Here is a 21,524-nt window from a genome sequence, read left to right as displayed (position 1 = left end):
CACCCTGGGAAAACCACCTTACTTGACAGGGGAGAGATTCCAGAGATATCAGAGATATCACTTTCTCATTGGAGAAAGACAGTCATCACTGATAGCACTGTAGCACTGTCCTCCCGTTGTTCATCGATTTGCTTGAGCGGGCCCAGTAACGTCTCCATCGTGAGACTTGTTGTTATTGTGTTTGGCATATTGAATATGTCACGGGTAGCTTGCCAGATTTTGCTGTGCGGGCAAGATACTCTCTGTAGCTTGCCAGGATCTCCGAGAGAGGTGGAGGGATGGAACCTGGCCCGGCCGGTCCGACTGTGTGAAAGGCAAATGCCCTACGGCTGTGCTCCACCCTTTGTTGTTACTATTTTTAGCACATTGAATACGATACGGGAACTTGCCAGGCTCTGCCATGCGGGTGGGATACTCTTGGTAGCTTGCCGGGCTCTCCGAGAGGGATGGAGGAATGGAACCCGGGTCAGCCACATGCAAGGCAAATGCCTTACCAGCTGTGCTATCACTCCAATTAGATTACTGATAAGCCTTCAATAAATTAAGCCAGCTCACAATTTACATGAACACTTTCAACTCAGCGGTTAACTAATTCAGTGCAGGGATGGTAGGGAGGGGTTGGGATTCGTAGGGAAGCCCCAACCTGGTATTGGATTGAAGAGATTAAAATCTGACCAATGGGAGGAGAGCAAAGGACACACCCCAAGGCCTATAAAATCAGTCTCATCAAGGACTGGAGAACTCATTGCTTCTTCCCTGGACTCCAGAGACAGGCTGCTCTGCAGGAAAGAGGAGCTTGGAGCACACCTACTTGCCTTGGACTCAGCAGAACCCAGACCTGAGCTGCGCATAGCGAAGAGCATCGGGTTGGGAGCAGGACACAGTAAGTAGGAATGAGGCAGCTACGTGGGGTGCCCACAGCAGACAGACTGGGGCATCAGGCAGTGAAGGAACTTGGCAAAATCTGTGGTTCCAGAGGATTCCAGGTTGAATTGACTTGAACTTTTTTGCCAGGGATTTTTTGGGTGGCATAGTTCAAAACCTGGGGTGCCTTTGGAGAAGCAGAAAGTGGGGAGATGGGGGACTCACATTGCAGGGCTCTTTGGCGGGTTCCAGCTGAGGGATGTGTGGGAAATTGTGGAATTTCCAAAGCTGAACCATGGGGGAAATCAAAGCTCTAAGACAGAGATCCATGCCATCTTACCAATTATGGCACCTTTTTTTTATTTTTCAAATGACTCCCAAATTAAGATTTTGATAAATGTGTTTCCACAACTGTAGATAAAGTGTTGGCAGAAATACTTATATGTCTATATATTCCTGCAATTTCATTTTAATCAGTGATGTGGGAATTTCTCATGATAATGACAAGATTTCAGGGACTTCCAATTTTATTTTTCTTTAAGTAGTTCTGAGGGTGTAGAATGAGTTCCCAGAAGTGTGACCCCCATAACGTAAGTGATAAAATGTTGTTTATAAATCTATTATTCATGTATATTTTTATATATTCTTTTCTTAGGAAAGTGGTGGATATTATCACAAGTTATCTACAGTCTGGATTTTGTGCTCTGACTACACCAATTGGATTTTCCGTCAATACTCTGAGTTGAGCATCCTTCGCACCCCCAGGAACAACTGAAGCTTTCATTTCCTGTCCCCGGGGAAGACCGGGACTGGTTCAGGAGGAGCAGAAACCCGAGCTGCCCCTGCACTATGGCCCTGAACGCCGCCCTGGCCGAGCTGCAAGCAGAGACCCGCTGCCCGCTGTGCCAGGGGCCTCTGCGCGCGCCCCTGACCCTGGACTGCGGCCACAACTACTGCAGCTCGTGCCTGCGGCGGCTCTGGCAGCACCCGTGGGAGCCCCTGCCCTGCCCCGTGTGCCAGCACCCCTGCCCCCGTGAGCCCCGCTGGCCCAACACGCAGCTGGCGCGGCTGGCTGACTTGGTCAGCCGGCTGCCCGGCCCGAGGCCAGAGGGACACAGGCGGAAGGCCCCAGGCCACTGTGCCGCACACCAGCAGGTCCTGGGCCTGTTCTGCGACGACCACCTGGAGCTGCTGTGTGGTCAGTGCGGAGCCTCCGCAGCCCACCGCGGCCACCGCCTCACGCCCGTTGGCCCCGCAGCTGCTTATCACAGGAGGAAGCTCAAGGGCTATCTGGAGGCTCTGCAGAAGCGGCTGGAGGAGGCGCAGAGGGCCCAGGAACGGCAAATATCAAAGAGACACGAACTGCAAGAGGAGATGGAAAAGCAGAGGACTGAGTTGTACTGGGAATTTAAAGAGTTTAAGAACTTCCTGCAATCAGAGCAGAACTCCTTGGACAACCGCGAAGAAAATCACATGAGGGCGGTTTTCCAGGAGGGCATCAGAAGCAGGAAGCAGCTGTCCGCCCGCAGCTCTGCTCTAAAGGCCGCCCTGCGGGACATCACCCAGCTCTACCTGCAGACTGACCAGAACTTGCTGGCAGGGGTCAGGAAGGCACAGCTGCAGTGGAGTCAGTGGGACAGCGCCCAGCTCCCTGCGACATTTGCCTACCACCCAACCCAGCAGACCCGCACCTTCCCCCCACATCACATTGGCCTGCAGAACATCCTGAGCAAGTTCCAGGTGGACGTGACCCTGGACCCTGAAACCGCTCACTCCAGTCTGTTGGTCTCCCCGGACAGGAGAATGGTGATCTACTGCCCCGAGATCGCGCAGCAATCCTGTGCCCCTCTCCCCAACACACCCACGTCTCACGTTGCCGTCCTAGGGGCTCAGGGATTTCATGGCGGCAGACACTTTTGGCAAGTAGAAGTCAGTGGCATGGGGGTGTGGTCGGTGGGCATATGTGAGGACTTCCCCAGAAATGCTCCTGACACACCATCCCCAGAAAGGGGCTTCTGGCAGCTCATTCTGATGACCAGACAGCACCTCGACTCGCTGGCTGAGCAGATCCGCGTGGGCATTTTCCTGGATTATGACTTGGGACAAGTTTCCTTTTATAATATGAATAACCGGTCCCACTTCTATACCATCACAGACACGTTCACAGAAAGGCTTCTGCCCTACTTCTCTGTTGGGAATTCTTCCAGCACGTTTTACCTGAGTGTTGTCAGAGACGAACGCTGATGGCCTTGTGGACATTCTGTAATGGGAATAAAGTTAGAGTCTTGTCTAATGTGGCTGCTGAATTTTTCTCCCCACCCTCTGCTGTCACTCTGGACCCTGCCTGTGAGCCACGTGGCAGAAAATCTTGTGGCTGTCTCTAGGGTTTGGGGGGAGTTTTCCATGAGTTACCCCTGCTAGGGAGTTCTCCCACTGCTCCATTCCCCCCACAACCATGACACTCAAGAGTGGCCTTTTCCCTTCTCCCTTATGCTGGGATATGTGGTCACCCTCTTTCCTGAGACTCACTAGGTACAATGTGAATCCCAACATTGCACCATAGCTGAATTATAAGTCATCTTATCTACCTTTATTAACTCCCTCAAAATTAATTTTAACGTTAGAACCCACCACTTTCTCTAAACCAACTGATCTCCTTTCCCACACCCATATTATACTCCTCTGATAACCTAAATTACTTCTGGGGCTGGAGCAATAGGACAGTGGGTAAGGCGTTTGCCTTTCCCATGACCCACCTGGGTTTGAGACCCACCTGGGTTTGATTCTCAGCACCCTCCAAGCAGGAGCCAGGAGGAACTCCTGAGTATCACCAGGTGTGGCTCCAAAATAAAACAAAACCCCTTAAATAACCTCAATCATTTCTTTGTCCCCTGAAGAACTGAATTGTGATTAGACCGTTGGAGCTATGTGAGCGGCCATAATAGTACTTTGAATACGCACATGCTCTTGGTGGGATTCATGGGGGTGTTTCTCTTCTCTAAGATGTGAATTTGTATTGTAATGAGCCTCATCCCTCATGGGAAGATTGAAGAACCATTAACACCTTCCATTCACATTTTGTTGGCCACACCTGGTGGCACCGAGGATCCAGCTGAGACCTCGGCCATATCAGGCGTGAGCTGTCTCCCACCATGTACCAGGCACTCAGGTGGAGATTGGGGAGCACCAGGACCATAATTGGAAGGACTGAGGGTGGACTTGGCTCTAGCTGATGATATTTGGCATTGAACTGTGGTCTGGAACCTTGAGCCCCCAAGTCCTCATGCTCTCACCCTGACCTTGAGGCACAGAACTCTGTCCTTAGAATAGGAAGTGGGGAGAGGCTGAGCTCCAGTCCCCTCACACAATCATCATAGATTCACATCACTGAGTGGGAGAGAAGACCATATGGTGTGAACAGGTGCTAGAATCACCAATGGCCATGATCTTGATAACTGTCCTCCACCTTACTGTTGGACATCAGATTGCATCCTTATTCCAGGGTAAAGCCCTCCAGGTAAATGGGGGCTAAGACTCTTGCTTTTGCCTGGCCCACGAAGAAACCAGCCCTTTTACCTACATGTGACTGCTAGCAGGCAAATTCCAAGGCCAAGACCACATTCCACAGACCAAGCAAGCGCAGCCCATTAGCACAGGCAATCCTGTTGCTTGCGTGCTCTGGCTTGGCCCAGAAAGTGTGTTCTATGACCGAGAGCCAGGCTCATTCTTACGCTCACCTCGTCGCTCATTCACAACATCCCCTCTACCACCCAATGCAGCAGGGAAACCTGGGTGATGCCCAACACTGGCCACCATCTCCCCTACATGCAACTCAGGGCCTCTTGATCTTGGTGTTCAGATGCCTCTGGGCACTTGTTATTTTAGAACAAAGCACCGCCCAGATTTATTCCAACTTGACACACAGTTGTTGGGGACACTTGTGACTGCACCCCAGATGCCCTCCTGTTTCATTAACTTTGGTGTGGCGGGTCCCCCAGGCACTGGGCAACCTTGACTCCTGGGTAGCCTTCCTGCTTGTTAAACCTGACACACAGATGCCCGTCGTGCCCTGCACTTCATGCTCCTGCTCACTACCTAGATCCACCCACATTCGTGCGCAGTTCCTCCAGGCCACTTGGATTTGGAGTATTTTGGATGCAGCAAGTCTTGCTTGAACTTGGTGCCATGATCTTGCCAAGAACTCCAACTTTCCCAGCATGGCACAGTCCACAGGTCTGCTTGGCACTGGCACCTCCAGGTGCTGCCATGTGATCGCAAAGCAAAGCCCTGGTAGTGGTGCCATCCAGCTGGGTGCTGCCTCTATTGGGCACCCCTGACTGGGAGCCTCCCTGAGTCATGGCCCAGATGTAAGCAACCTTGGCCTGCCACAAGTGCCAGGCACTAGCGAACTTGTTCCCGGGGTTTCCATCCTGACTGCTTCATCTCTGTGCTACAGCTGCTACAGGCATCTAAGACCATTTATTTTGGCAGTTCCCATGATGACACAGATGCAGAATCACGGATACTGCCTGGGTTTTTTTTTTTTTATTTATTTATTTTTTTAAAAAATTTATTTATTTATTGAATCACTGTGGGAAAAGTTACAGAGCTTTCGGGTTTAGGTCTCAGTCATGTAGATACCGAACACATTTCCCTTTACCAATACTCATTTTTAACCCCGAACCCCAATAGACCCCCACCTCCCACCCCTCCCAATTCTTGTGAGGCAGATGAGTTCTAGTTAATACTCTATCTACTTTGACTAGATAGATTATTTCGATAGAAGATGCACAATTATTGTTTAGAGTTTATGACCCACCCCCCCCAATCAGACATGCTGAAACAGCGTTGTGAAATGATTTGCTTTCTACAACTTGGTTTAAGAATAAAATGATGTCGCGGCCGCGCGGTTTTGAATTTCTGCTATTTTACTTATTGACCCTGGAAGAATTTCTATTAAAAGTTAGCTAGTTAAGAGATTGATTTCTGTGCCCTGGAGTCGTGGCCGTGCCGGAGAGCCGCTCGTGGGGGGCAGCTGGCGACCTCGGTGGGGCGTGGGGGACGGCCCACAAAGCCCCCCTTCCCATGAGGTCCCCGCCGCTCCCGCGAGCCTGGCTCAAACCCGCTTTCCACAAGGCTCCCGTGCGGCCGCCATCTTTCTTTCCAGAGAGGAGCGGGCGGGCCGGTCAACGCCCTTCCCCCTCCGGGCACTGCCTGGGTTTTGAGCCCTCCGTGAACCTCCTTTACCTGATTGAACATGAACCCGCCCCCTGACCCTAGCACTGCTCTAAGAGTAATGACAAATGAGTAACTTACCTGCTCTGGTGGATAAGGACAACAGCTGGGGCAAGAACCCAGAACTATCATTCTTTGCACACGGTACTAATATATACAGAAAATGCCAAAGGCTACCCTAAAAACTATCATGAACAACAAACCAATACAGAATACAACATTAATATATAAAAATGCTTTGCAGATGTATAAGAAAATAGCATACTGGAATGGAAAGAAGTAAAGAAAATATTCTCATTTATAGATACATCAAAAAAAATCAAGTAAGTTCTGGGGTGATAATACAGTGGGTAACAGTACAGTGGGTACTTGCCTTACAGGCAACCAACCCAGGTTTGATCCCTGGTACCCTACCAGAAGTGATCCCTGAGTGCAGAACCAGGAATAAGCTCTGAGCACGGCCAGGTGTGGCCCCAAAACAAAACAAAACAAAAAGTAACTAGGAATCAAATTTTACAATGGGGGCAAAAGATTTGTACATTGAAAACTATGTCATTGCTAAAAGAAAAAGAGGAAGGCTCAAGCAAATGGGAAAATGTTTCATGTTCACAGGTTGAAGAATTGATGTTGTTAAAATAACCATCCTATGCAAAGCATAATACATATTCCACTAATCATTTTCAAAACTCCCAGTGACGCTCCTCAAGGACATAGAGCAAACATTGCTTAACTTTGCACAGAATTCAATTCCTAAAATAGCTCAATTCTTACATGGGAGACATTGGGTTTTACTTAGATGGCTGTCTTTTGAAACTGGGTTTGTTGAAATTTAGTCAGAGAAATTTCATACCTCTTTTGAGAGATCTTTTAACTGCAGTTCTCCCTTTTTTATTATTTAGTTATTTATTTTTGTTCTTTTTTGGGGGGAGGAGGACGCACATGTGCTGTGTCCAGGGCTTACTCGTGGCTCTGTGCTCAGGAATCACTCCTGGCAGGGCTTGGGGAACCCTATGTGATGCTGGGGACTGAATCCAGGTCAACCATATGCAAGACAAGTGCTCTACCTTCTGTAAGTTGCCCCCTTTAAAAAAAATTATTTCCTTTTTTTTTTTTTAACAAATAGGGTTATGTCCTGTAGAATTTCTCTCATTTGTGTGCCATTTCCTCATGGAGTCATTACACTCATTTTCTCCATCACTATGTCTGAAGATATAGGGAGTTTTTGAAGTTAAGTTCACTTTCAGAAGAAAAGTTATTCAGATGGTTCAGTATAGTCCATACAGCATCAAAGTAGGGTGCATAGAATGTCAAATTGCTCTCTTGATCATACTGTGATTGATTGGTGGGTTAGTGTGGGACACAGCTCAGTGTAACTATACCCAGTAGAGTTCAGGTTCGTTATCCAACTGAGGGTGAGATAATATTTTATTTTTTTGTGAATGGAGGAACCACTGGCATAATATTCAAAAGATATCATTGGCCTTTAGAAATATCAAGTCTATGGGACCAGAGCAATAGCACAATGGTTTGGGCATTTGCCTTGCATGTGGTCAACCTGGGTTTGATCCCTGGCATCCCATATTGTCCTTTGACTATTGCCCCAAAACAAAACAAAACAAAGAAATACTGAATCTACAAGTACATTGTGAAACGTTAACAGATTTGGACAAAATTTCTGTGTTTATTTTTATTTTATTCTGTTTCTTTTTTGGGTTATCCATACCCAGTGATGCTTAGGGATTATTATTGGCTCTGCATTCAAGAATCACTTCTGGTGGTGTTTGGGGGACCATTCGGGATGCTGGGGATCGAACCCAGGTTGTTTGCATGCAAGGCAATCAACCTAATGCCACACTGTTTCTCCAGTGATATTTTTGTATTTAAAATAAATATTCTTTTGAGAGCAGCCAAGGTTAAAAACTAAATATTTACTGTGGCTTATACTTTAGCAAAATTCTAAAACAATTCAAATTAATCTGGTGACGAATATGGAGGAGGATAATGAATAATATTTAAAAACAATTAATAGTAAGAAAATGCAAACAAGATGAGAACGCTATTCAGGTCTCCCAAAGAAGAATAGAAAGAGCTATGCTTGGAATATCACGTTTCACTCAAATGAGAGAACTAATCTGGAGTTCTGACATCTGTCGACGATCAAGGATCAGGGACGCTGTCTCATTTGCCAAGGTGTCGAAAATCAGATGGTCTGGTCACGTAATGAGATTTAAAGACGACCGTTGGACTAGAGCTGTTACTGATTGGATTCCACGGGATGTCAAAAGACCGCGTGGCCGCCCACCTACCAGATGGTCAGACTTCTTCATCAAGATCATGAACGATCGGTTTGAGGCCCTTCATGTTCCCGGAGCGAACAGATGCCATTGGGCTACACTAGCACGCGACAGGGACAAATGGAGACGTTACTGGCGCCCGCTCGAGCAAATCGACGACTAACTGGAAGTTAAGAGTTAAGTGATTTAAGTGATTAGAATAGTAAGAAGACCTCTATGGGATGTGAAAGTGGTCCACACACCTGTGGATTGCAGGACACTTGGGGAAGGAGCAGTCCTCAACAGGCTTTAATTGAATTGCAAATAAAACCCCTAGAGGCATTACTTTATGCTTTATTTATTTTTTAAACTTTATTTTCCTGAACCATATGCAGTGCCAGGGATTGAATCCTCTGGGTCTCATGCAAGGCAAGTGTTTTACTTCTAGACTATCTCTCTGGCCCGTATTTGCTTTTTGTTCAACTATGCTCAGGGAATAAATGGGAGTGGTCAGAGAAGTGGGTGGTGTTAAAATGACACAAAAACATAAAATGTTTAACTTATTTCACAGTAGGGTTTTCCTACATGCGGGAACACATTGAACAATGATGGATCTCTCTGCTGATAAACGATCACTGTATCACACTCTATCACTGTTGTCCCATTGTTCATCGATTTACTCGAGTGGGCTCCAGTAACCTCTCCATTCGTCCTAGCCCTGAGATTTTAGCAGCCTCTCCTTACTCATCTTTCCCGATGCTGCTCTACTGGAGGCTCTTTCAGGGCCAGGGGAATGAGACCTGTTATTGTTACTGTTTTTGGCATATCGAATATGCCAGAGGTATCTTGCCAGGCTCTGCCATGCAGGAAGAAAATGCTGCATTGCTCTCTTCCGGGAGCTTTCTTTTATGGTCACTGGATTTTGGCGGTTGATGAGATTATATGGTGCTAGGGGCAGTTTGTGGGTGTGACTGCCAAGCTACTGGAAAACTGGGGATCTGAATGAAGGAGGCCCAGTCCTGATCCAAGCATGCTTGGAGATCTCAGCCACACGTCCCACATACCTGGGTTCCTCTGTTGGTTCCCTCATGGGTGAGGCTTGTCTGAGCATGTGGAGAGTGGCCTTGAGTATGACTGTGACTGGGTTCTGGAGGTTTTCGGCTAACGAGGCTCTTTTTGGGGTGGGGAGGGAAACTCAACCCGGCCCCCTCTGAGGGGGCCCCCGTGAAGACAGCCTGGCTTGGGGGCAGGAGATTCTGATAAATGATAAAAAGGAGAAATAAGGCAGTTTTAGAGTATATCATGTGCCTCCTATGGAAATAGGCAAAGGGGAATGTTCTAGTTAGAACCACACATGAGCCCCATAGAAACTTTACTTAAATGAAACTATTGGGTAAGATCCTGGGAAAAGCCACCAGCTGGGATTTCTCTAGAAAAGCCAGAAAGGGCAAGGCAGTCACTCTAACCATCCACACCCACTAGGCCTTTCTGCCATGTGCCGCCATTTTCCTCCCTGCAGAATTTTTCGTGGGAGATGGTTCTGGAGAGCTGGCATTTTTGTGTCTGGTTTAAGGAAGCGTTAGTGCCGGCCTCAGAGTAAATGAGCATCAACAATTTCCTCTGCTGTCCTCCCTTCCTCCACCTCGTTTCTCCCTGCCCTGGTGGGAATTTGCTGGAAACTGGTTGTTCAAGCTGCTGGTAGATCACGGAGAGTGAGTACTCCCAGGGTTAATGGAGGAGGGTATGGTGATTGGGAACCAAAGCGGGAATGTCAGGGTCACATATATTAATATACAGACATAAGATTAGCCAGGAACTCACAAAAGTCAGAAACCCCTGGTAGAACTATTTCAGCTACATTTTGAGGTTCCTCCGCCCCGCCCAACCCGGGCAAGTATACTGCACCCCAATTGCAATTTACCTATATTCATCCTTCAGTATTGGAGTTCAGTGTTGTTCCTATCTTCATCCTTCAATGGGCAGGTTATTGTCCCACCTTTACTCTCTCCCATGACCCCCAGAATAATTGAGCGATTGAGGGGAAGGGCTGAAACCCCTGAAAATTTGGTTTTAGAGGAGCCTGTGAAATTCAAGAAGCACATCATAGTTTATGAATTCAAGAAGAGATGCGAAGATATTCTGGAAGCACCAGCTTAAAAGTTATTAAAGCAACTCTGAGTCAAGACTAGTAGAATGTCAATAGAAGGAAAACCACAGTACCATGGTCCTCCCATTGTTCATCGATTTTCTCGAGCGGACCCAGTAACGTCTCCATCATGAGACTTGTTACTGTGTTTGGCATATTGAAGACATCACGGGTAGCTTGCCAGGCTCTGCCGTGCGGACAAGATACTCTTGGTAGCTTGCCGGGCTCTCCGAGAGGGGCGGAGGAATCGAACTTGGCTCGGCCATATTGGCTGCGTGCAAGGCAAACGCCCTACTGCTGTGCTGTTGGGCTGGAGCAATAGCACAGTGGTAGGGTGTTTGAAGGAAAACAGAAAGAAGAAAATTAGATTATGTCCAATCTAGAGGAAGGAGATTAAGTACGGGTTGAGATAAGAGCAGGATGGAGAGTGTGAAAGTACCCACTACACGGATGATGGGATTAGAGAGGATGCCGAAAATTACCCACGGGAGCCGCAAACTGATGAGATTAGAAACTGGTGAATTGGAGGAGAGGAAAGGACCCACCCACAGACCTATAAAAACCTGAACAAGGAGCTGGAGAATCCATTGCTTCTCTCCTGGATCACTCAGGACAGACGGCTCTGCAGGAAGGAGGGACAGAGTGCCTCCACCTTGGACAGACTACTCACTAAGCTCAGAGTGAAGTTCAGCACAGGACAGAGGTGAGCTGGAACCACAGTGGTGAGCTGGTGGGCTAGAGATAAAAGGAAGGTCTGTGCAGTCGAAAGAAATTTCGGGCAGATAAAAAGTCATCTGTAGAATGAAAAGAGAAGGGAGCACCAGGAATTAGCTGTCTGTGAGAGTAGGAACCAAGGGTGTGGGGGTGGGGAGGGGAGGAATTTGGGACTATGGTTGTCACAGGGAAATGAAGAAAGTTCCAAAGTTGAGTTCAGAGTAAAACTCTAAGAGCAGAATAATCGACTGCTACAACAATAAATAGTAGAATGTTAGGGTGACAATTACCGTAGTTCAGGATATCAGGGAGTTGATTGTGCATTCATTTTCAATTTTATCTAAAAGCTTATAATTTCATTGTTGTTCTTTGACAGCAACAAAGACTTAACAAAGACTTCCTATTTAATTGTAAGCATTAGCCTAATATACAGTTGAGATATATTTTAGGATGTGTGTGTGTGAATACACCGAGTGTACTCTGGGCTTACTCCTGACACTGTGTTCAGTTACTCCTGGAGGATGGTGGGGGGACAGGACCATATGAGATGTCAGGGATCAAACTCAGGTTGGTCTCCTGCAGGGCAGGCGACCTACCCACTGTACTACCTCTGGCCCCTGAGATATATATTGTAATAAAATGATTATTATCATGATTATGACTTTAAATAATTAGAAAAGTTTTATTATCATGTATATCCTTCCCTCAAATGGAATGAAAGACCATAACATATATTATGTACCAGAAACCATTCTGCTAGTGACATCCTTGCACACATAGCTATGGAGTGACCTCAGACTTTCCTCCACTAAATGTTGTGACGTTAAGTTATGCTGCTCCAAGGAGTACATCTACATATACTCTACGTATCTTGCAAGTACAGAGTTTGTTACATGAAGAATCCATTTTTACATCATTTATTACTAAGCATCAGGTTTGTATCCCACTTACTAAAGTTATTTAAGTTAGAAGTTTATGTATTTGAATTTAGGACAGAAGAATGGTAAAAGAGCCAATACTCTGCTTAAGGTCTTATTCTTTCCTTGGGAAGCAAGCGGATCTTTCAAGAGTTTTCCACAATTCTGACTTTAGTTTTCTATCCCATCATTGCCTTATTCCAGCATTTCCGTCTCTACTCGGGATTGAGCATCTCCCAAGGACCAACTGACGCTTCCGTTTCCGGTCCCTGGGGAGGGCCGGAAAAGAACCAGGAGGAGAAGAGACCCAAGCTGGCCCTGCTGCCCCGCACCACGGCCCTGGCCTCCGCCCTGGCCGAGCTACAGGCAGAGGCCCGATGCCCGCTTTGCCAGGGGCCCCTGCGCGCGCTCCTGACCCTGGACTGCGGCCACAACTGCTGCGGCTCGTGCCTCCGGCTTCGCTGGCAGCACCTGCAGGAGCCCCTGCCCTGCCCCGTGTGCCAGCATCCCTGTCCCCGCAAGCCCCGCGGGCCCAACAGGCAGCTGGCGCTGCTGGCCGACCTGATCAGCCGGCTGCCCTGCTCGAGGCTGGAGGGACACGCGCAGGAGACCCTAAGCCGCTGTGCCACGCACCAGCAGGCCCTGAGCCTCTTCTGCGATGACCACCTGGAGCTGCTGTGTGGCCAGTGTGCCGCCTCTGCTGCCCACCGCGGCCACCGCCTCATGCCCATCGGTCCCGCGGCTGCTCATCACAGGACAAAGCTCGAGGGCTACCTGGAACTTCTGTGCAAGCAGCTGCAGGAGGCGCGGAGGGCCTGGGAACGGCAAGACACGGAGAGACAGGAGTGGAGAGAGAAGGTGGCAAAGCAGATCAGTGATTTAAAATCTGAATTAGAACAACTGAAATATTTCTTGAGAGCAGAGCAGGACTTCATTAACAACAGGCTACTAAGGGAGATGAGGAGAGTATCCCAGACATTCCTAAAATACCACTGCCTGTTGTCCAACTACCGCTCCACCTTACAGCGTCTGGTGACTAGCATGACCGGGCTGTGTCTGCAGCCAGACCTGGGCCTGCTCAGTGGGCTCAGGGTCGTGCACCAGGACTGGAACAAGTGTATGAGCACTGAGGTCCCTCCAGCCTTCTCCTACCAGTATATTGAGCCAACTCGGACCTTTCCCCCACATCACATTGGCCTGCACAACATAATGAGCAAGTTCCAGATGGATTTCACCCTGGACCCAGAAACCGCTCACCCCAATCTGATCATCTCTTCGGACAGGAAAACTCTCAGTTGCCACCAGGGAAGCATAGAGACCACCTGGGACCCTCACCCCAGGGCATTCATCTCCCAGGAAGCAGTCCTGGGTGTGGAAGGGTTCCAAGGCGGCAGGCACTTCTGGCAGGTGGAAATCCGAGGCTTGGGGGTGTGGGCTCTGGGTGTGTGCGAGGAATCCTTCCCCAGAAACGTGCCCATGACACCTGCCCCATCTGACGGCCTCTGGCAGCTTCAGCAGTTCACTGGCCTTCAGCTCGACTCACGCCAAGCACAATGTCGTGTTGGTGTGTTTCTGGACTTTGAGTTGGGAGAAGTTTCCTTCTACAATTTGGACAAGAGGTCCCACATCTGTACCCTCACTGGAACCTTCGCAGGAAAGCTCCTGCCCTATTTCTGTCTTAGATCCTCATCCTTGGCCTTTTCTATGACTGTTGTCAGCAATGAATGATGAATCCCTTGTCCACGTTCTCTGTTTTGTTTGTTTCCTATGTAACAGAAAGTTCTGGTAATGAAGTCGGGTACTTTCTGATATGGGTGTTGGTTATATCTGTCCTCCCTCCCGCCTCCACCTTCACTCTACCACCAGCATCTGGTAAAGTTTTCAACAAAGCCGGTGCTCCCTGAGTTTTTGGTAGGGTACCCCCGGAAGGACTGTGGCTGAGAACATCTATCCCAGGACTCCAACATCCAGGAGTTTTGAGATGTGATTGCCCTGTACCCCAAATATTTCCTCAGCAAGTAACAAATGATCCCTCTCCAACCCTCTTGGTGCATTTGTGAACTCATCTGTTCCACTCTGGAACTGAATTATGTGTGTGTGTGTGTGTGTGTGTGTGTGTGTGTGTGTCTATTTTCATATCACCCAAACTAATATTTCTATTTGCTTTCTAAATAAAATTACTAAGAACAAAATTTTATTGGTAGCACATAGTCTAAGCAAGCACAGTGGAAACATCTCTCTTGATGCTTTGTGTATTCCAATGTCTTAACACCTGAACCCGAGTTTCTTTTTCAATAAAGCAGGAAGAATAAGTGAAAACATTTATAAGTTACAGCTACCTGTTCCTCTAACTACCTTTGCTTTCCATCTTGCACCCATACATGTCACCTCTGGTATCCTCTAGCACGTCTCTGTTGAGAGCAGAACCAAGTTGTGAAGTTATGTGCATGGACTTAACAGTAATATAAGTTATATGTTCAATCTCATTAAATATTTTGTTCCCTGTATATGTGATATGTTTCTGTTTTTCTGCTATACTCTATTTGTGACTCTCCATTTTTCTTGGGTAAGCATGAGAATCATTTTACTTTGCATGCAATTTTAATATCGACCAAAAGAGCTTTACACTACTGGTTCTTCTAACTATATCTTATGCATCTTTACAGGGGATGAACATTTTAAAATGATGTAATGTCATGGGTAAGAGTCTGGCTAGTTTGGTGGCAGTAAGAGAATTCGCTGAAGGCTAGGATAAAGACAAAAACCAGATTTATTGAGTACACTGCAAGAAGGTGCAAGTTAGCTTGATTCTTCAAGCTAGCAAGGAGCCAGCAAGGGGCACTCAGTGGTAGAGCTGAGGATGTGGATGTTCCTTGCTTGTGTGTTTACCACTATTGCGCTGACAGTTCTAACAATGCTGCAGCATATTTTCTAGATGTGATTTCTCCAACTTAGGTTCTTTTCCTTTATGCACAAACAGCAGGGTATTCTGAGAATGGGATGTACTGTGGGAAACCAGTCTGCACAATTGTGCTCACTTTAATTTGTACTGCACATATAGATGACATAGGTCTACATTGGAAAACACCAAACACTTTTCAGTTCAATGAAACAAAGCAAAGAAAATACCGTGTTTGGTTTGCAAATGCCGGAAGAATGCTCTTTCTAAGCTTGTGAAGAGAAGGAAGAGGAAGAGGAATATTTCAGAGAAGATTTTATGCATTATGCATGTCAATAAAACAAAAGACAATAGTCATAGGATAATAGCAATAGATACTGAGAAAGCATTGACAAGGTTAAGATTTATTTATGAAAACAGGTGGGAATAAAAATGAAATTCCTATACTCAGCACTCAGTTTGCAAACAATGGACACATACTATAAATTACAATCATATCCTACTCAATGGTGAGAAACTGAAATGTCTTTCTTTAAATTCTGGAACAAGACAAGATGGTGTCTCTCACCACTTCTGTTGATATAATGTTAAAGGTCTTAGTCATAGTCATTGCAATTACACCACAAGCAATAAAAGAAATCTAGGAGCAGAAACATAGCAGAGGGATTAATGCACTTGCCTTGCCTGAGACTGACCCCTTATTAGGTTCCTAGCACCACATATGTTCCCCTGGGCACTGTCAGGAGTGATCCTTGAGCATCTGTGTCAAGAAGTAAGCCTAAGTACTTCCAGCATGACTCAAAAACCCAAACAGAAAAATAAAGAATTAAAAAAAATCTCAAAGGAATCTAGATTGCAAGAACATTAAGACTATTTGCAAATAGTATGATGATATCTATAGAAAGGTAAAAACTACTAGCAACAATAAATGAAGTCAGCAGAGAGGAAAATGGCAAAGTCACTTGCAACACGCAACCATTAGCTAACAGTTTTCCACACACCACAACTGAAAAGAACTCAAAAGTCAGGTCCTGCAGACCCTGAGTCTTGTCCCAGGACATATCAGAGAAACCATGTCCTCAGAGTAGAAAGGTCTTGGGGATGAAGAATTCTGACGTGCTCAAGTCCCCACAGCATTTGCCTTGTACACTGCTGACCCAGGTTCGGTCCCTGTTGTCCCATTTGGTCCCCTGAACATTGCCAGAGGTAATTCCTGAGTGCAGACCCAGGAGTAATGCAGACCCAGGAGTAACCGACCCCTGAGCATTGCTGGGTGTGACCCAAAAAGCCCCCCCCCAAAAAAGAGAGAGAGGGAGAGAAAGAGAGAGAGAATATTCTTAAGGGACTGGAGCGATAATATAGTGGGTAGGGCATTTGCCTTGTATATGGCCAACCTAGGTTCAATCCCCATCATCCCATATGGTCCCTTGAACACCACTAGAGGTAATTACTGAGTGCAGAGCCAGGAGTAAACCCTGAGCATCGCCAGGTGGACTCTCCCCCCCCCCCCCAGCCAAAAAAAAAAAAAGAGGACAAGACAGACATAGGAGAGAAAAGCATAAGATCAAGGGGCTCACAGTCTTGTGGACTGAGCCCTAATTCTCCATTAGGTTCTGTATTGTCTTTTTTTTCCCTTAAATTTTTATTAGTGAAACACCATGAGGTACAGTTGTAGACTTACAAATCTTTGTGCTTGGGCTTCAGTTACACAATGATCGAATACCCATCCCTCCACCAGTGCCCATTCTCCACCACCACTGGTCCCAGTATCCCTCCCACCCCCCAACTCCCCCAAAAGGGAATGCCCTGCCACAGAGGTAGGTTCTGCATTGTCTTAAACTAACACTCATAGAAAGAGCAAGGATCATCGTTTATAAACATCTGCTCCTCAATGCTCAGCTAACCAGGTGACGCTAATGTAAGTCAACCGTGACTGAGGCGACCCTCTGAAGTGTATTATCTCTAAGGAATCTTCTCTGGGAGAAGTAGCAGAGATAAAGGCAGTTACAACACCCATGAAGGAGCTGAGCTTTCACCCTATCGATGCTGGCTTTCTGGGCAGTGAAGTTCTCAAAAAACACTCTATGCAGCCTCAGTCTATTCTACTTAATCTTGGCTTTTTGGATCACATCTGGTGATACTCAGCGGTTCCTCCTGGCTCTGCACTCAGGAATTACACCTGGTGGTGCTCGGGGGACCATATGGGATGCTGGGAATTGAACCTGGGTTGACCACGTGCAAGGCAAATGTCCTACCTGCTGTGCTCCAGCCCCTCTACTTTAATCTTTTTAACTAAATTTAATTGTATCTATTCCTGACAGCAGGTGACATCTTTGGCTTTTCAGCACAAAGCACCAGACTGTTACTCTCAACACACAGGAGTCACTGGGTTTACTGACAGCCCAGCCGTGGCAACGCTCCCTGCTCTGCTCCTTGTGCACCATCTCAGAGGAAAAAGCAAGCAGCCTTTTACAGGGTGGTGTGTACGAGGAGGCGCAGGAAAGACATGTACTGGGGCTGGAGCGATAGATAGCACAGCAGGTAGGGTATTTGCCTTGTACGCGGCCGACCTGGGTTCGATTCCCAGCATCCCATATGGTCCCCCGAGCACCGCCAGAAGTAATTCCTGAGTGCATGAGCCAGGAATAACCCCTGTGCATCACCGGGTGTGACCCAAAAAACAAACAAACAAACAAAAAAGACATGTACTACACATTCTGAAAGCACTTATTGCAAGCAGGGTCAACCTTACAATTATAAGGGGCAAAACCCCCAACATCTTAGGGGTACTTACAGAATGTACTTGCACAAAGTAAAACAGGATGTTGTGGTCCTCACTTCCTTTTTGGCTTGGGTCTCATTTGCTCAGTAACAATGCTCCCTGGCATTGTTTTATTGAGCTCACATTTACAGGAGGGGACAGGGACAGTTGCTGGAAAGCAAAAAGGGAAGGTTTATTTTTGGGGGGGGGCTGCTTATTGCTCATCCCTTTCTGGTCAACTCTTGGGGGCTCGATCCTCACCTTTAGCTTCCCCCCCAACTGTGCCTCACAACATATTACACAACAGGCAAAACTCAATTCCAATCACGTCTTCAAGTCTGCCTAATGTTTACAACAACACAGGAGTGGGGTAGAACAAGCGAACTCCGTCCCAGCCGCTGCTGCTAAAATCTGGGGACTAGAAAGGACAGGACATTTTGACACGCATTCCCCAGGATGTCACACATAGGTGGAAAGTGTCTGAAGTGATGCTTCACTGGCACTCCTACCAAAGGATTCCCGGAGAAGTCATATTTTATCCTCCCCCGCTCCCCCCGCCCCGGCTCCTGACTTCCAGTCTGGGAGGCATTGAGGCAGAAGTCTGGACATCAAACTCCCAGCAGGAGACCCAGAAACCCCCTTCACCTGGAAAGGAGGAACCCTCCCACCCCCAGAGAGAATAGTTGGAGCCCAGATATCTCTACAAACACACCAACTGAGGCTTCATGGGGCTTCATTGAGGACAACCACAATTCCAACAAGGGTGAAAGGGGAAGGTCACTCCTGATGTCAATGGTGGGAGCAGAGCCTCCTTCCCAATGGGACCCTCCCCCCTCATCCAGGGAGAGAATCAGTGTGTTTTCCTGACAACTTGGTCAGCTGTGAGGCCCAGGGTGACAGCAGAGAATGAGGAGTGAAATCAGCAATGCAGAAACATCAGGCAGAGCAGACAGGCTTTATTACCAACATTTGGTGAAGTGAGTAAAATGAAATTCAACAATCAGCTTTCTTCTTGGACAAGATTCATGCTGAAGTTCATGGACGTGGGTGAGGCAAAGAAATAGGGCCAAAGCTTTTCTTTAAAGGTGTCGGTGAGCGTATACAAGTGGGACCTAGTATTTAAATTGTAAAAGGAAACCTGTCCCAATTCAAAGTCCAGAAAGACACCAATGTGGCTGGAAGAGCTTTGGTGTTCCAGGGTGTGGTAGGTGGGCTGTCGGAATTTCCAGCAGTCTTTGCTCACATTCTGCTTTATAAGGTTCTTTCTGGGGAAGGATTCTTTGCACACACCTAAGGACCACACACCTGAGCCTTGGATTTTGACTTGCCAGAAGTGGCGGCCCGCGTCAAAGCCCTGAGATCCTAGGACAGCAAGGTGAGAGGTGAACGCCCGGGGGTGAGGGACAGAGGGGCGTTTCCCAATTCCAGAGTTATACAGAGCAGTTCTGCGATCTGGGGAGATGGTGAGACTGGGGTGAGCAGTGTCAGGATCCAGAGTCAAATCCACCTGGAATTTGGAGATCATGTTCTGCAGGCCGATGTAACATGGGGGGAGAGTGGGAACCTGCTTGGAGATTTGCCGCTCTAGGAGTTCTGGTAACTTGAGGCTTTCACACCTACTGGCCAGCAGCTGAACCTTGTCTGCTCCTTGCAACAGGTCCAGGTCCCTCTGCAGAAAATGCTCAGTAGCTTCTCTCAGAAGATTGTTCAGGGTGGAGCCATAGTCTGACAGCTGGCCCTGGAAACTCATGAGAGAGCGTGTAATCAGCTCCATTTCCTCGTGTGCGTTTGATTCCATGGCTTCCTGTTCATTTTTCAAGTGACATTTTAAGTGTTCGGACTCAAAGTATAAGTCACTCCTTTGATTCACCAACTTCTCTTTCAATTTCTGTCTCTTTGAGACTAGCTTTTCTAGGTCCCCTTGTGCCTCCTGCAGCTGCTTGCGCAGAGGCTCCAGGTAGCACTTGAGCTTGGTCCTGTGATGAGCAGCCGCGGGGCCGATGGGCGTGAGGCGGTGGCCGCGGTGGGCAGCGGAGGCGGCGCACTGACCACACAGCAGCTCCAGGTGGTCGTCGCAGAAGAGGCTCAGGGCCTGCTGGTGCTCGGCACAGTGGCCTGGGGCCTCCGGCGCGTGTCCCTCTGGCCTTGAGCCAGGCAGTTGGCTGACCAGGTCGTCCAGCAGCGCCAGCTGCATGTTTGGCCCGCGCAGCTTGCGGGGACAGCGCTGCTGACACACGGGGCAGGGCAGAGGCTCCCGCAGGTGCTGCCAGCGAAGCCGGAGGCACGAGCCGCAGCAGTTGTGGCCGCAGTCCAGGGTCAGGGGCGCACGCAGGGGCCCCTGGCACAGCGGGCAGCGGGCCTGTGCCTGTAGCTCGGCCAGGGCCATGGTGCAGGGGCAGCTCGGATATCTGCTCCTCGAGGTCCTTTCCCTGCCCTCCCCGGGGACCGGAAACAAAAGCGTCAGTTGGTCCTCTGGTGTGTAGGAGGCTCAACTCCCAGTAGAGGTGGAAAAAACCTAAGGCAAGGATGGGATAGAAAAATGAGACACAGACGATGGACAATATGTAACATCCACCAAGAACCTTTAAAAAATAGCACACAAGATTAAGCTAATATATGTGATCTGAGACATAACAGCTAAGAATATGCTTTGCATACACATTCCTGAAGTTGATCCCCAGTGCAACCAGGAATAAGACCTCCATCAGCACCAGGTAGCCCCTAAACAATGCTGGGCATGGCCCATAGAGGAACAAATAAGCAGCTTGCTCTTGAAGCCCTTGTTTCTCCCTTGAACACTCTCTCACTTGCTGGTCTCATGTCTCTTTACTCGCCCATTTCCACTCTGGAGAAGCTCCTGTTCTCTCTTAACAGACTTCTCTTTCCTTCTCCTCACATCAGTCTCTCTCCTTTCATCTAAGTACGCTTCAATTAAAAACTTCCTTGCTTCAAAATAGGAACAAATATATATATGTATATAATGTGTATATTAAACATATTTGGTGATGATTTGCTTAAATTAATACCCAAGCGGAGTAGGTAGGGTTATAGAGAAGATGGACAAAACTAATTCTTGATCATAATATCCTGGTGCATGAGAGTATTCTCCCTACTAGTATAGTTTACAAATCCAGCAATTTTATAAGAGCTCTGTGGGTGGGGAGCTTTGGGCAAACCATCAATTCTCAGGGGCTATTCCTAGTTCTGTGTTTAGGAGTGAGATCTGGGAATGCTTAGGGGACCAGAGGTGGAAATGGGAATTCAAACCAGGGTCTAGGCTGCCACAGTCACATGCAAGGCAAGTGCCTTCCCTCCTGGGCTATCTCTCCAGCTCCAGAAGAGCTTTTCCCTAAGTAGTAAAGTCAGCAAATGCCATGGAGCTTCATTCTTACAGCTTTGCCACCACCTCTTCCAAAGAGACTGTGCTGGTTTCAGAGCTTTGATCTCCAGGGACTCTCTCTCTCCTTCCTCTCTGCACCCTGTGCTCCCACCTTCACAAATCTCTGCCACCAGGTACGTTTTGAGGAAATATGGAGGCAAAAGCCTTTCATCTAGGGCTAGAGTGATGGTACAGCTTGCCTTGTAGGCAGCCAACCCAGGTTCCATGCCCGGATGGTTCCCTCAAGCCCCACCAGGAGTCATCCTTGAGCGCAGAACTGGGAGTAAGCCTTGAGCAACACTGGGTGTGACCTAAAAAACCAAACCAAACCCCAAA

The 21,524-nt window shown here is 47.8% G+C and overlaps 3 protein-coding genes across 3 annotated transcripts; 2 read left to right on the top strand and 1 right to left on the bottom strand.

The window, feature by feature from the left end:
* Positions 1 to 1,713: 1,713 nt before the first annotated feature.
* LOC130023386 (tripartite motif-containing protein 60-like) lies at positions 1,714 to 3,108 on the top strand. Its single transcript, XM_056113894.1, has one exon. It carries the CDS (start codon positions 1,714 to 1,716, stop codon positions 3,106 to 3,108), a length of 1,395 nt encoding a protein of 464 aa, XP_055969869.1.
* Positions 3,109 to 4,300: 1,192 nt separating this feature from the next.
* LOC130023385 (tripartite motif-containing protein 75-like) lies at positions 4,301 to 13,877 on the top strand. Its single transcript, XM_056113893.1, has 2 exons — positions 4,301 to 4,381; positions 12,354 to 13,877. Exons 1-2 carry the CDS (start codon positions 4,301 to 4,303, stop codon positions 13,875 to 13,877), a joined length of 1,605 nt encoding a protein of 534 aa, XP_055969868.1.
* Positions 13,878 to 18,809: 4,932 nt separating this feature from the next.
* On the bottom strand, positions 18,810 to 20,195 carry LOC130023384 (tripartite motif-containing protein 60-like). The gene has a single exon (XM_056113892.1). The coding sequence runs from the start codon at positions 20,193 to 20,195 to the stop codon at positions 18,810 to 18,812; it is 1,386 nt and encodes a 461-aa protein (XP_055969867.1).
* Between the last annotated feature and the right edge of the window lie 1,329 nt (positions 20,196 to 21,524).

This window comes from Sorex fumeus, unplaced genomic scaffold (genome assembly GCF_029834395.1).
Source record: "Sorex fumeus unplaced genomic scaffold, SorFum_2.1 ptg000024l, whole genome shotgun sequence".
Taxonomy (NCBI): Eukaryota; Metazoa; Chordata; class Mammalia; order Eulipotyphla; family Soricidae; genus Sorex; species Sorex fumeus.
The sequence above is the reverse complement of the archived record's forward strand: the minus strand, read 5'-3'. Positions and strand labels throughout refer to the sequence as shown.